We start from the raw sequence: 14,361 nt of genomic DNA, 5'->3' as shown, positions 1-14,361 counted from the left end.
ATAAATTAAGCTAGTCTTTCAGAGAGCAGCGGTAGGCTGTTTTGTGGTTGCAAAAGCTAATTACTGGGTTATTGTTTCTAACGGTGCTAATCCAAACTTCATTTTCCTGTTAATTGTCCGTCGAGCCAGGCTAGATTGTTTTTATCATTCTGAATATTTGCAGCGAAAGCAGCTACGAGGTGTAACCAATGCCTCCGTGACATTTGGAGTGGTGGCGAACCCGAGGAATATGGCTGAGAAATGAGATGATACACTTCTGGCGATCACCCTGCTGCAATTTGGCTGGAGAAATTAGATTGGCACACTCCTGTTAAACGTCTCTCTGATTAAAAATAAGCAAAGGAAAGTTTCAGAGGATGTTGCCGAGCTGCTTTGCTGGCGTGCGAGGCATCGGGGAGGCGGGCGCTTGTGCTCGGCATTTCGAGCACACAAAGAGCTCTTGGAGGCAGAGGTGGGGAGTCGCACACAGCAGGTTGCTGCCCTTGGGCTGGGGGGCTCTGGGGGCAGAGGTTTTGGGGTGGATGGAAACAGTGCTGCAGGCACCCACCATGGGTCCTGGCCCCCGCCTGCCCTGCCCTGCTGTGCCCGCGGCAGCGCAGGCTGTGAGCTGCTGGCCAGTGAGATGGCTGATGGAGTTTTTTGCTTCCTTTCTTTTCCTTCTCTCCTTATCTTAATGTCAGGGCACGGAAAGCCTGTGGGGCACCGCGGGGCTCTCCATCCCATCGTGTGCCTGCAGCGTGCACACACACCATCCCGCTCCACGTCCCGTCCCACGCAGTGCTGCTCCCGAGACAGGAGGGTAGCAGGGCACAACTCCGGAAGAATATTACCCCAAACTCCACGGGATTCGGGCAGTTTGCTTTCAAGAAGTGCATGTTTTGACAACATTGGCGGGATCTGAGCGGTTTTGCATTGGGATGTGTTGCAAGCAAAGTAAATAGGATCTGCACGAGGTTTGCAGCAGAAAGGGGAGGAGTAGGTGGTTTTGTTTAAAATACTCCCATTACAGTCAGTTAACCTTTATGTTACCTAAATGAAGTCTGTATAAACCTGAAATTTTCACTGATCGGGTTGCCTAGGAACAGGCGGTTGGTTTTCATAAGACAATGAATACACTGTCACTGATAGGGCTATTAGGAACGGAAGCGTTTAGCCACGTTATGCGACATCCCTGGGCTTGTCTGCTGCGATCGCTGCTCGCCCCCGGGCGCCCGCCCGCCTCTGCTCGGAGCAAGCCCTGGTAGGCAGCAACAGCACGGCCACCGGGCCATCTGCTCGCTTCTCCCCATCCCATCCAGAGGCACAGAAGCAGCCCCTGAAGGTGCAGCCCGGCCCCTCGGGGCCTTTCCCCAGAGCGGGTCCCGGTCCGGGGGCTCTGCCTGGCCGCAGAGGAGTTAGCGGAGGCTGGCGGTGTGATTAACGTGGCATTAAGTGACTTCAAAGGGCAGCAGGAGTAACTGGAAGTGAAAGAATGCAGATCGTTTATTAATAGGGTTTACAGAAATTTTCTGCTGGGTAGAAATATCGATTCTTTATTCCTGTTTTAAAAGGAGCTTTTTGTAATGATCACCGAGAGTCATTTTCTGCTATCGATTGTAATAGAGCTGTGCTGAAGACTTTCCTCCATCCATTCCACGCCCGCAAGTGTCATTGAGAGTAAACGCAGCGCAGGTTTTCCTTTCAGGACCACGGCAACTTCTTCAATCAGCATTTCTGTCATCTTTACGGCGTTGGTTTGCTCTGTGTTTAAAGAGACATACACGTTTGCTCTTCTCAATCCGTTTACACTACTCTGAAAGTTCACCTTTGAGGGGGAGGCGGTGTGGGGAGGAAAATGCTAAAAATAAATCTCCCCCCTTAAGTAGATCAGTTCTGCATTTGACATTTACATGGAATTCATTTGCATCTCATTTGTACATGTTTCTGCTCAATAGGTAGAATGTAAGAAAGCACAACCTAAAGAAGTGATGTTTCCACCAGGGACGAGAGGAAGGGCACGTGGATTACCGTATACCATGGACGCTTTTATGCTAGGGATGGGAATGTTGGGTAAGTGTGCAATAGCCACCAAACGTCTTCCAGAGCGAGCCTCCCCTGTGTTGTCTCCCTGATTTGTGAACGCGTGAGGCATAGGGGTGAGCACAGCTCGGCACTCGTGGGAGTGCGAGCCTAAAACTTCAGCAGGGGTGGAGTGGGGAAAATAATCCTGTCTGTGGTAAATGATTAACTCCCCCCCCCTTCCTGGAATATAAAAATTTGCATTTAAATGGATGTTTTAAATAGCCTGTTTTACTCTTACTCGCAAAAATAGAATGATGAAAGATGCAGTGTGTTCATTCTGACTAAAAATGATCTCTCCCCCTTTTTAGAGGAATTGAGTCACACATTATTCCCCTTCTTTTAAAGGTATCTTTGACAGTTCAGCATAGATAATTGAAAATCTTGCCGGTTCTTAAATGGCATGCAAGATGGAGAAAGCAGGGAGATGTGTAACAGTATAGGTCGCAACAATAATTACGAGTTTCAAGGAGATGGAACGGTATTTTAGTCCGGTGTATTGTGTCCAGAAAATACTAATTAAATGGGATAAATGATATTTAATGGCAAAATTCTATTTGTGCACGAGGTCTATTTAGTTATAATTGGTTCTCATTTGTTTCTGCCTAGATAGTTGTTCTTTCTATATAGTCTGACAACCAACCTCTTGATATTCTGTCCTCAGATTTACTAAGCCAAAATCCTGCTAATGCATTGCCAGTGTCTTTTTGTAAAACCCGTTTATTTTCCACTTTCTGCTCCCTTCGTATTGCCGGACCTTCCCTCGGTTGTCACCTGCTGGGTCTGTAAAGTGGACGTGATGGGTAGGGGGGCTGGGGGTGTCCCCAGGCAGAAGGGACCCTTCCAGCCACCTCCCTGCTCCGCGGCCTTTCCCGGGTGCTCCCTGGGTTCTGTCCAGAGGTGCTCGGGGTTGGTGGGGTTGTGGAGTGGGGCCAGCAGCAGCAGAGACCCAAGCAGAGCACTTGGCTTCATCATGAGGCCGTTCTCCTCCCCTGTCCCCCCCAGTGCTGCTCACCTGAAGGCACCCGCCAGCTGCAGCGGGCGCGGGGCCCCGGGTGTCTGCAGTCCTGGCACCAGCACTTGCTGTCTGCAGCCTGAGGAGGGAGAGGCAGGGCACCCTTAGGAATCTTTCCAGGCTTTATTTAAGTGGAACCAGGCAGTTCCCCTTGGGACTGGCCCACAAAGAGGGTGGTGGGTTTTCATCTCAAGAGTGCCATGTTCTCCGTCAGTAGAAACTCCTCTGTCCCAGCAGCCTGTCCATCCAGTGCTTCATAAACAAGACGCTCTTCAGCTTTTCAAGATGATTTTTTCTGGAGTTTAGTTGATCCTAGAAGCTGAGCATGAAAACGAGCCTTGAAAGCTGGCTCTCGGTGCTCCTGAGCTCCACGGAGCGGGTCCACAGGCAGCGTGGGCTGGGGCCCTGCAGGACCCAAAGGCTCCTGGAGCGGGCGTCAGGGCAGAGGGTTTGGTTCCTGTGAAGATCAGGCTGTTCTGCTGAGATGTCTGACTTCAGGCACTGCTTGATGTCATGGGAAAAACTTCCCTGCCATGTTTGCTGTATCTCAGAATTAATAGCACTTCTCTTCAGGTGGCCGGAACGATCCATTTCGGGGATGTGTAATTCGGTTATTCAGCCGATCATCTCTTCTTCTGTCCCCACGTTCCACCGCCACCCTCGCCCAAAGTGTTGGGAAATCACATTTTATGGTTAAAATATTTATCTTGTTCTAGTCAGTCAGTGATTTCGTTACCTGTGAGTTCCCAGTGTGCCTGTGCACACGTACTGCTCTGCTTCTCTCGCTTCCGTGCTGCAGTGCCCGGTGTCACGGAGGTGGGTGCGCGGCGGCGGAGGAAAGGAGGCGAGGAGGAAAAGTTGAGAGGAGTTCCTGGAGCTGGGACCTGCCCCGGGGACCTGAAAGGAAGATTGAGCCCTCAGGTGCCGTGTGACTAATTGCTGCTGGGGCTGCCCCTGTGGAAAACGATCGCTTCAGGCTTTAAGAAGCAATAAAGAGGCCCTCGGTGAGCGGATCGGCTCCTGCAGACAGCCGCGGTGGGACGCCTGCTGACAGGTTCACCTCCCTGCTGCACGGCTGCGGGCCGGACGGACGGGTGCTGCTCCTCTGCTTCTCGCAGGGCAGCCCTTAGCGTGCTCTTATTAGATTTCAAATCAGAGTGGCTTGCTCAGAATTAATGACTGATCTATGGTGAAGGCCAGATGCTTCATTATCAGCTTGCACTGTTTTGTTTTTTTTATCTTCCAAGTTCCTGCTTGCTGCGGTGGCACCGTGTTAAATAATCAAGTGCTGAACAACAAAATCACAGCACACAACGAGGCTGGCTGGTCGGCCACCACAAGCCCCTTCCCAAAGGCTGCCCGGAGGAGCTTGCTTCAAGGCTGGAAAGGGGGCACGAGGCAGAGGCTCAGCGGGGAGCCCACATCTCCTGCCCCCTCCCAGCCACAGAGGGGAGCGCAGGGTGTAATTAACCCATCGCACAGCGAGGACCCAGCGTGGTGTGCTGCTGGGGGCAGATCCCAACAGGCCTGTGTCACAATTTACTCTGCTCCTTGTTTTAGGTGTCTGGCCAGACTAGAAACAAGTGGATTGGAGCTGCTCTTGAAAGGTTTTTATACCTTTTTCCAGGAGCCCTTGTCCAAGGTCACCTTCTCCAGATGCTGTTCACAGGCAGAGGAGGAAATCAAAGGAACAAATGCACAAGACAACCCAAAGGAAAGAGTGGAGAGTGACTCCCTCCAAAGCTATTAAGGAAGTTGGTCTTTTTCATTAATCATAGCCTCCCCGAGGAGCCTGCAGCAGCCGGGGTCTAAAGGTGCACAGGCAGCCGCTTCTGTGATGATTTGGTTGATTGGAACAAAATTAAAGTGTTCTTCTGAAAGGATTTTTTGACTGCGAGAGTGCAGGCAGGCTGAGCCTTCTGCCAGGACTGCTCCTGGGCTGTCTCCGTCTCTGTCTGCTGATGGGAAGCGCACATCCTCGGGGGAGACCAGGAACATTAATTAGCCACTCTGCATAAAGAGCGGGCTGGAATGGTTTCAGCTCCCGTGACCTCTTTCTCTCTGGCAGCCCACCTGGCAGGAGGATGGCAAGGCTCTCACACGCTCCGTGGTGGGCAGGCACCGCATCCCAGGCACCAGCAGGCAGCACACGTCTTCAGCTGGACGAGGACTGCCGGGGCCCGAAAGCTCGCGCTGCACCCAGAAGCCCACCCCTGCCAGCTGGTCCCGGTACAAACCCATCACCTTTGGAGCCCCTTCGCCAGGGGCCACGTAGGTGCTGCTGTGTTAGCCCTGCTTTCTGCTCTCTGTTCAGGGCCATACCTGAAAACTTGAAAAAAAACAGGGTCGGGGCAGCTGCTGGTGTGGTGGTCCCAGTGGGGACGCCAGGCTCTGGGGGTGGCTGCTGCACTGCTTGGTCTGAGCTGGGACCCTACGGCACTCGTTTCATTTGGTGATGAGCATCTTCGACTTGCTGGTGTTTAATATTTAAGTTGGGCCCTTTTTAACTTGCAAACCCCTCCAGAGATAGGAGAGCACAGCCCATAAAGCTTATGCCCTGAGACTGCTGAAATAATGTCTGATATGAACACCAAATTTCAGAAAATCCCTACCAGGCTGCTTATATCATTGCACCAGGCAGACCGGGGCTCTGCATTACTGCACACGTTCAGTCGAGGTAGGCTGAACTCATGCATAAAAGAAGCTCGTGCCCTTCAAAGAAAGTCATTCCTTTTTTCCATCAGACTCTTTAATAGAGCAGTAGCTGCTTCTGAGGCAGAATTAAGGAAAGGGAACCCTGAGTTGGACACACGCTTCCCAGCAGGATGGCAGGACTTCCAGGAGCCACCGGGCTCCTGCAGCAGCTCCAGGTGCGGTGTTCACCCCGGTTAGTGCAGCTGTGCTCAGCTCGGGCTTAGCTTTTTCCTGTCCTTGAAGTAGGAGACAGATCGGTAGGAGATTTTTTTGGACCAAGGGGGCAACTTTTACAGCAGATCTTTTCATCTCCATAGCTGCTCCTGGTACACAGTCACCCCCGTGTGCCTCCAGGAGCTCGGTTTTGTTCTATGTTCCCTGGTGCAATGGGTGCTTACGTCAAGGTCACAGCCAAGGCTTTTTTAAGCAAGACCCTGAGCATTTTTGTTGTAGTGTTGGGCAATGCTTTGGCAGCAGGACAGCACCTTTCATTACAAACAACCCGGAGTTCCTTACTCTGAGCCACACTAATAATAATAATGTAACTGATCGTTTTCTTGCATCGACTGAAGTATTTGAATTAAAAGCAGGAGTCCCCAGGCCCTGAAGTGCTCACGCAGTGTGTCCGTATACTAACCGTGAGGTTTGTCCATCCCGGGTAACCACATATAAAAATTAAAAGATGTTTCCAGAGGCTGGTTCAGTAGTTGTGGACACTTCCTCCTGTGGAGGAGACAAAGTATTTCTCCCTCTGGGGCTGCGGTGGGACATCAAGGAGCTGAGGGTCCAGCTTGGCCGTCCTGCCTTCCCAGTGACCTTGTGTGCATGCTTGGTGAGGAGCTCAGTCCCCAGGGCCACAGGTTGCCATGTGTAGAGAGGAAGAGGGGAAATCTGCCCAGTATCCCTGTCTGTAATGCTTGGGCCTTAATGTGAGTCCACCACGATGGGCTTTAACACTAGTAACGTTGTGGTACCCTTAGGTAAACTGCAAGTAAGAAGGGCAGCGTTACCTGCTTGCAGCTATTTTTGTCCTGCAGTTATTTTTGTACCTTCCCCATATGGCAGCACTGACCGCACACTGCAGCAGCAGCGGACTTGGTGGCAGCACTGGGTGTTCCCTCCAGCGGGAGTGTGACCGTGACCATCGTGTGGTCAGCGTGGCAATACCACGGCCACCACTGTCACCTTGTGTACGACAGTGCCATGTGCGGGCCAGGGAGCGTCCAGCGCAGGCGAGGATCCATCCTGTGGCCAGAACGGGGCTGCTGGCTCGGCCAGCCTGCGGGGTGGGCGTGCAGGGCCTGCCGCTGGTGACAGCAGAGACAGGGAGCTGGGTGAAGGAGCTGTGAAAGTGGTTTGGGTGTTGGTTTGAGTTTGCGCTCCCATGGGCAGCAGGGTCTCGCGTCAGAGGAGGCAGTCCAGGCAAAATGTGGATTTTTGGTTTAGCAACAAGGGATGATTAGAGAGTTTGGTCATTCAGTAGGGCTACTGAAGCAAATAAACTGTTCGGTACCCGGTGCAGGATGAGAATGGCATCTAATGGAAATGGTGGATAGGTCAGCGTGGCCATAATTTGGCTTGATGAAGCAGCCACATGGGCATGGTGTTAATGCGATATTGATATTCAGCCAGCCAATTTCTCCTGCACGGATCGGGCTTTGACTTGTTAGAGCAGAGCTGGGCACTGCAGCAGTAAATGAAGAGGAAAATTGAAGTAATGTTGTATTTATGATTTCGTCTGCCTGACCTAGAGAGTGCTGAGCGCTGCGGATGCAGCCGAGACCCCCACCCAGCCCCGCTGCTGGCATTGCACATAGTGGCTTTGGCTGGGCAGAGCGGGGCTGCTGTGTGCTGCCTGAGGTCTGGGGACACACACGGGGGCAGCCCCAGCCCCAGCCCCGGCCCCATGGGGCAGCCGATGAGATGTGCCCGCAGTATCCGTGCCCTGGGGCAGACCTGGGTGCTCCTCGGCACATGGGCCACTAGGTCACCAGCCAAAACCTGCCTCGGAGTCGGTTGGGTCTGGATGGGAGCAAATATTTTCCTCTTGGCGAGGAGAGTGGCTGTGGTCGGTGCCGCAGAGCGATTTTTCATTGTGGAGCTCGCAGTGGTGTTAATGGCGCTAGTTACTTAGCAAACAATCCATTTATCAATATCATAGGTTTAAAAAAAAAAAAAAAAAGGAAAAAAGGTTTGTAAAGCTTAACGCTGAAAGATCTGATTTAACGACAGAGGTGATTAATTTCTAAGGGAATCCAGCTGTTGAGCTGTGAAATAAATAGGCAGGGGCTAAGCAGTGTGTACATATCTGCTGAAAGCTGCCACGCGCTGTCCTGCAATTGCAGGGCTGCTTTCCCCTGGCATTGCCTAATCCCGTAATCAAAATTCATCCAAGCATTTTTATCTTCCTGTTTTAGATTATGATTAATAGCATATTATATCTATATATAAATCTAATCATAAATGGAGAGACTTGGTGCGGCAGCAAAATTACTGTACAATGTAGTAGTATTTTAAAGAATAAACAAACACGGAGATAACAGGACCTCCAGAGGAACCGCTCAGCAGCTCCCCATGTTCTTGAGGTCCGGCCCAGCTGCTGCTGTCACCGCTGCAGGATGTCTGTTGGCTTCAGGTGGAGAGAGAACAAACTTCTACAGATGATTTCTTGGTCTTGAGAGGCCTTTCCTGGAGACTGCTGGAGTCTGGGCAGACAGGTTAACACTGGTAGCCAAAGAGAGCATTCAGTAGTGTTGGAAGTGCAAAGGAGAATTCCTGTTTTTAAGGAATTTGGGCAAGCAAATGCTGAGGGTCAGAAGCGAGGTTGCAGTTTTAGGAAACCTCCGTAGGACTGCTTGCAGCACCCACAGCACCGCTCAGGGCAGAGGCGGCCGTGGCGCTGGGTGAGGGCTGGGAGGCCTCAGCGTGCGGCCCCCTGGCTGCTGCCTCCCCGCGTGTGGTTTCAGGCCTTGATGTCCAGCAGATTGCAAACCTCTGGTGCCTGACCAGCAGAATCTCTCTGCCCTGGGCTGGCCGGCAGCCATGGCAAGACCCTTGGGCAAGCAGCTATGGGGCAGACCTGCGGGCACTGCTGCCGTTGTCCATGCAGCCTGGTCCCACACGGTCCCACGGGGCTGAGGCCCTGCCTCGCTTCAGCGCCCGCAGCCATCCAAGTGGCCCTGCCCTGCGAGCAGCATTACTGCTTCACTTCCATCCCCTGCGTGGAAGAGGGCACAATTGCACCTTAATGCATTTACTTAGGCATTTTTATTAGCAAAATGGTCTTGAGTGGTATTTTTCTCATAATAAAACTTCAAAAGCTGCCTGAGGTTGGATGTGTGTATCTTAGCAATTGCTTTAGGAAGCGGTTCTCATATCTGGGCTTTACTTTCCTGAAAAATTAAAAGCTCTTTGACTCTGGCTCATTGCCGTTGCTGCCTCTAACTCTTTGATGTGTTAACTGTTGTCCTTCACACTCCTGGGATAAAGAATTACTACTACCTTAATCTCCAACTGTCAATAGCTCTGAAGCAAAGTACATTCATTGTAAGCTCTCCAAATGTCAGAGCAAACCTGTGTTATGTGTTTAGCCTTAGCATTTGGCATTTACTCTTCCAGCTAACAAGTATGCACAGTCCTTGGACTTCAGATACCAAAGTGCATGTTAATTACGTGAGTGACAGGTCTCACGCACAAAGAAAGGCAGGCAAGTGATCAGCAAAGTCGTATATCTCTAGATGTTTCTATTCAAGATAATAATGAAACCTTCCTGCAGTTTTGCATGAGCAGAATGAATCTCACTTTTGAGTACCCCCTTGTAAAATCAAGTTTCTTCCATGTTATTTTGCATTATATTTATAAATTAAAAGACATTTATTAATCTTGAAACTTTTTTTTCTCTCTCTCTCCTTTTTTATTTTTTTTTATTTTTATATTTTTGTGATCAAGGTTACCCGAATTTTGTTGCAACGTATGGCCGAGGATATCCTGGATTTGCCCCAAGTTACAGCTATCAATTCCCAGGTATGTACATTTCATTTGCGGATTTACTTTTTTTTCCCTTCTTTCCTTCTTTAGTTTTTCCTTTTTTTTTTCCTTTTTTTTTTTTCTTAAATCCATAGCTGCAAGTTGAGACAGGCAAGTCTGCAGGGAGCATCTCACATAACAATTTTTTTTTTACTATTAAAAATATTTATATATATACATATACATATTTTTAAGACATTTTTATTAATGTGTAAATTGGTACTGGTTATTTGAAAACAAACTTCTTAAATTAAAACATAAAGCAACAGATAATTTAAGAGCTGTTAGCCTCCCTTTGACTTTTTTTTTCTTTCATATATATATATTACAGATAAATGTGCAGGCACACACACACAGACTCTCACACACGTTCACACGTTCTGTGGTAAGTTCATATTCATTAGAAGTGCAGTTTGGAGCAAAGTCCAACGTTCCTGTATATTCGTAGATACCTTCGGTGTTCTTCCTAGCAGCTAGTTCCTGACGGCGTGTGCTCGTTGGGGGTGCTCTGTGCTGTTCTCCCTCCCTCCCTGGCACAGCCGTCAGGGCTGGCTGCGCGGTGTGCTCCCCTCCAAGGGCCCAGGGCCATGGGCCACGAGGCCTCACGGCTGCCACTGGGACTGAAACTGCATGGGATTGAGAATTTCTTTTTACTTCACCTCAGCATTTCTCAGGGAGGTCTAGCAGGCTGCTGTGTTTATCGCCACTAGTAGCTAAAACCCACCTGGACACTGTGGCACCGCAGCCTCTGTGTTACACGGTCAGTTCATGAGCACACTCGTTGCTGAGGTCCCATGTGAGTGGAATCACCACCCTGTGCCATGCCCTAATGGCTTAGGAAGGGAATGGTGGAAGCACAGCTTTGCTCAGGTCAGTTGAGAAACCAAGTGAAACCCTGCCCATGGCGAAGTTGCTGCAGGTGCAGTGGTGAGGACACCGAGCACCGTCCCGGATGGACCCATAGGTGGGTCGGAGAGCATGGAGTGGTGGTTGGCTCTGCTGGGGGCAAACTGGGGCAAGGATACGTCCGTGTGTTCAACCCTGGGTCAATAGGATGAAGCATTACGTTGAAAGGATACGCATTATTAACATCGTAAGATGAGTGATGTCCTTGCACGATAGTTTCTGCAGAACTGGTTTCTGCAGGATGAATAGCAGCAAGGGAAACTCGTTAGATTTTCTTTTCCGTGGCTGAAATTTACCAATGCTAAGGCTCTATTTTAAACTCAGCTGCCTGGTTCCCACCTGTGCTTCAGCCCTTTCAAACTGAGTCAGGTCCTTTGGAGGATGTGAATAAAACAAATGGTGCCTTGGTAGGGCACTGGGGCTCCAACAGGCCGGCAGGGGCAGGTGCCCCATGGGCTGTGCTGGGGCAGCAGGACAGGGCAAGTGCTGATGCTGCTGCCAGCAGCAGCAGCCCTGTGCTGGCAGCTCCTCCAGCCAGGAGCAGGGTGCTGGGCTCGGCCAGGCACTGCTCCCCGACACAGGAAGGTCACCCAAATGCACGCACTCTCCAGGTGGGCACCGATGTGTGCTTGAGCGCAGGAGGAGGCTTCAGAAGGCGCTTGCCTGTCTCTTGCTGTCCTCCCAGGTTCTCATGACTCCTGCACCAGCTCATTTGTATGAAGACAGCTAAATGAGAGACAGCTTTGATATGTTAAATGATGAAAATCGGCAGAGATGACTTTAATTATAAACATGTCTAAAACGAACGTGTCGGCTGGCTGAAAGCAGAGATGCCGTTTGACTCCAGCCCTCATTATATATACTTTTATTAAGGGCCAGGTTTTTCAAAACAGGCCTTCCAGTTAGTTGCTAGTTATTTCCAATCTCTTGCAGAGATTGCAAACGCAGAAGAAAATCAAAGCAAATTGTCACCTCTAGAAAGCAGGTGCGCTTAACTGCAGGCCCCAGTGGTGTCTTCTGCACCGGGGGCCAGCTCGAAAATTGGGCTCAGAAGGGGAGCTGCGTAGCGGCCGCCTCGGCTGGCGTGGCTCTGTCGGCGCTGCTCTCCCTGCAGGTCATAAGTTCCTTCCAGCAATTAGACTCTGGCAAGGGCGGCTCAGGAGCACTGCTCCTCGTGGGTGCTGCATGGCGGGGACACAGTGGGGATGGTGCCATGAGGGTGGCTTGGGCAGGCTGCGGCGGTGCTCGCGGCAGGGGGAGGCTGGTTGGGGCACCCCGGGCAGATGGGGTGTCCCCTTGGGAGCCAGCTGTTCGAGGAGAGCGCGTATGGGGCAGTAAGTGCCGCGGCACGGAGCATGAGATAGGTGTGAGCCTGGTGGAGAGGAATCTGGAATAGTTTTTTTAATAAGTTGTCATGTCTGAGCGCTCAATGTTGGGATTTGGGAAAAAAAAAAACAAACGACGTGGCCCTTTCTGAGGGAGCACCTGGGCGGTGTGTCGGAGAGCTTCGGCACCCTCGTAACAACCTGGTACTTAAACAGCAGCAGTGCTGCAACCTCACATCTGTGCAAATGTCCCTCTAAATACCCAGCTGCAGTCGAACAGATCGCTACAGAGGAGATGTGGCAGCGCGTTCCGCTACAGTGCAGGCGTGTGACAGCGCTGCCACACATGAGCCTGGTGGAGCTGGCTGCGGGCATCGTGCCGGTTGCCTCTCGGGTTACACAACCTACTGACTTTTTAAATTAAAAAAAAAAAAAAAAGAGTAAAAAAAGAGTGCCCACTGAAATTGAACTGCCCCACTGATACCATTGTGGAAGTGAAGCAATGCTACAGACGCCACGCTCCACCTGCTTGCATTGTCATTCCTGCGCGGGGCGAGCAGCCTGCCTGCGCTGTCGGCAGCGCGCCCTTGCGACGCCCGGCCCCGCAGCGAGGCACACGTAGTCAGGTTGGCGACTGCTCTATCTTCTCCCATCACGTTATTTTTTTTCCTCTATGCATTTATAACTCGGTACATAGCCTTTTTCTTTTAATTACAATCACTCCCTTTCTGTGTCATTTTTTTTTTAATTTCTGGGACTTATCTTTTCAGTTTAATCTATTAATTTCTGTTCTTATTTCACTTTGCAGACTATTTGCCGATTTCACAAGACATAATTTTTATCAACTAGTTCTTAAAGATGCATAACAAATTAATCGGGGTTTACTACAGTGCTAATGAGAGAGAGAGACAGAAAAAGCCTGGGTGGTCCATGTTTAATATCAATGTCCACTGAAAAATTGCTGCTCTTACTGGCTGGTTTGATTGACTGGACTTTTATTTTATTTTTTATTTTTTTAAAGGCTCCATATCCTCACTGCTTTGAGTTTGCTTTTTATTTTTTCCTTTTTTTTTTTTTAATTTTTTCCTCTGCTTTGTTATGAGTTTTTAATGCCCACTTGGAATGTAACTCACAAGGACTGGGGATAGGGGCATTATGAAGGCATGACTTCTCACAAACTTCTTAGAAATCATTTTATCAAGGAAGGAAAAATGATGATTGGTTCTTACACAGCAGCCCAAAGAGAGATGCTGGCGCTTTTTTCCATAGAGACGTTCAGCAGTAGCACAAATCATAGTTACAGTGGAGTGAGACTAGGGTCTCCTCTTGCTGTGGTTATCGACAAAGCAGGGTTTAATTCCTCCAAACGAGCACGCCCCGCGTGGGCAGGTGTGAACCTGTGCCACCAGTGGCTGTGGGTGCAGCTGACCCACGTGTGTTTTGTTCTCTTGATTCGCTTTGTCGTGGTGGCTCTGCCCGGAGCTGTGCCCCGATGCAGCGGTGCCGGGGTCGGTGGCCGGTGAGCCCCCGCGTGGCCGCCGGGCTGGGGGCTGGAGCACCGTGCTGCAGCAGCCCCCGCTCGAGCTCTGCACCACTAGCTGCCCCCTCCTCTTGCAGCAGGCAACGCTTTCACGTACTCCCTGCAGCCGCTTTTACTTCCAGACTTTGCTTGCAAATCATGGGCAAATTGCTTAAATTTTGGCAAGAGGGGCAAGCTTTCACCTCGCTAGCTTGAGCTGTATTGCACCTCTTAATCTTCACCCAAATGCCAGAAGAACCTCAAAGCTCTGTGATACGCCTCTATCCATTGGCTTCCTTTTTAACAAGACCAGGTTCTGGTGTTTTGGGTAGAAAACACACATTGTATTTGAATCCTGTTTTTCTTTAAGTGTATCTACCCATTTTATAAGTTTGTGAGAAGTAAATTGCATGCTTACAGTAGAACTGTAATGCATTTTAATGTTTGTTAATCCACTTGTTAAAATGTCAGTGTCAAAGGCTCTACAATACACGGCTATGCTGTTCATTTCATTAAAGATGCTTGATGTAATAATTGGTTAGTTTTCTTTTTACTTTTCTGCAGGCAATAGCTTTTTTTAATCTGTATGGCTTCTTATTATTTTGTTTGGGTTTTTTTGCTATGAATTGCTTTGCTTTTGTGAACTTGTCTTAGTGTGCATGATTTGCAAACATTTCGGCTATTGTGAATTTTCTCATTTTTTGTAAATAGTCCATCTGTGCTTTTCTTTTTTTCTTTTTTATGACTTTTTTCCTGTAAGTAACTAAGGTAGAAAATAATAATAAATTGTTTACAATGGATATGCTGTGTTGCTGCTC

General features: G+C 49.8%; 1 protein-coding gene across 10 annotated transcripts in view; it reads left to right on the top strand.

Annotated features, from left to right (window-relative positions):
• MSI2 (musashi RNA binding protein 2) overlaps positions 1 to 14,361 on the top strand; it is a 224,535-nt gene that overhangs the window by 175,313 nt on the left and 34,861 nt on the right. For all 10 annotated transcript variants that reach the window (XR_014619051.1, XM_084299764.1, XM_084299765.1 and 7 more), the window contains exons 9-10: positions 1,935 to 2,049; positions 9,716 to 9,790. Coding sequence is in view for 9 of the 10 variants with exons in the window: in XM_084299764.1 (XP_084155890.1) it covers positions 1,935 to 2,049; positions 9,716 to 9,790 (190 nt within the window). In the remaining variant the exon portion in view is untranslated. The remainder of the gene's footprint in view (positions 1 to 1,934; positions 2,050 to 9,715; positions 9,791 to 14,361) is intronic.

This window comes from Netta rufina (assembly GCF_964035555.1).
Source record: "Netta rufina genome assembly, chromosome: 21".
Taxonomy (NCBI): domain Eukaryota; kingdom Metazoa; phylum Chordata; class Aves; order Anseriformes; family Anatidae; genus Netta; species Netta rufina.
The sequence above is the reverse complement of the archived record's forward strand: the minus strand, read 5'-3'. Positions and strand labels throughout refer to the sequence as shown.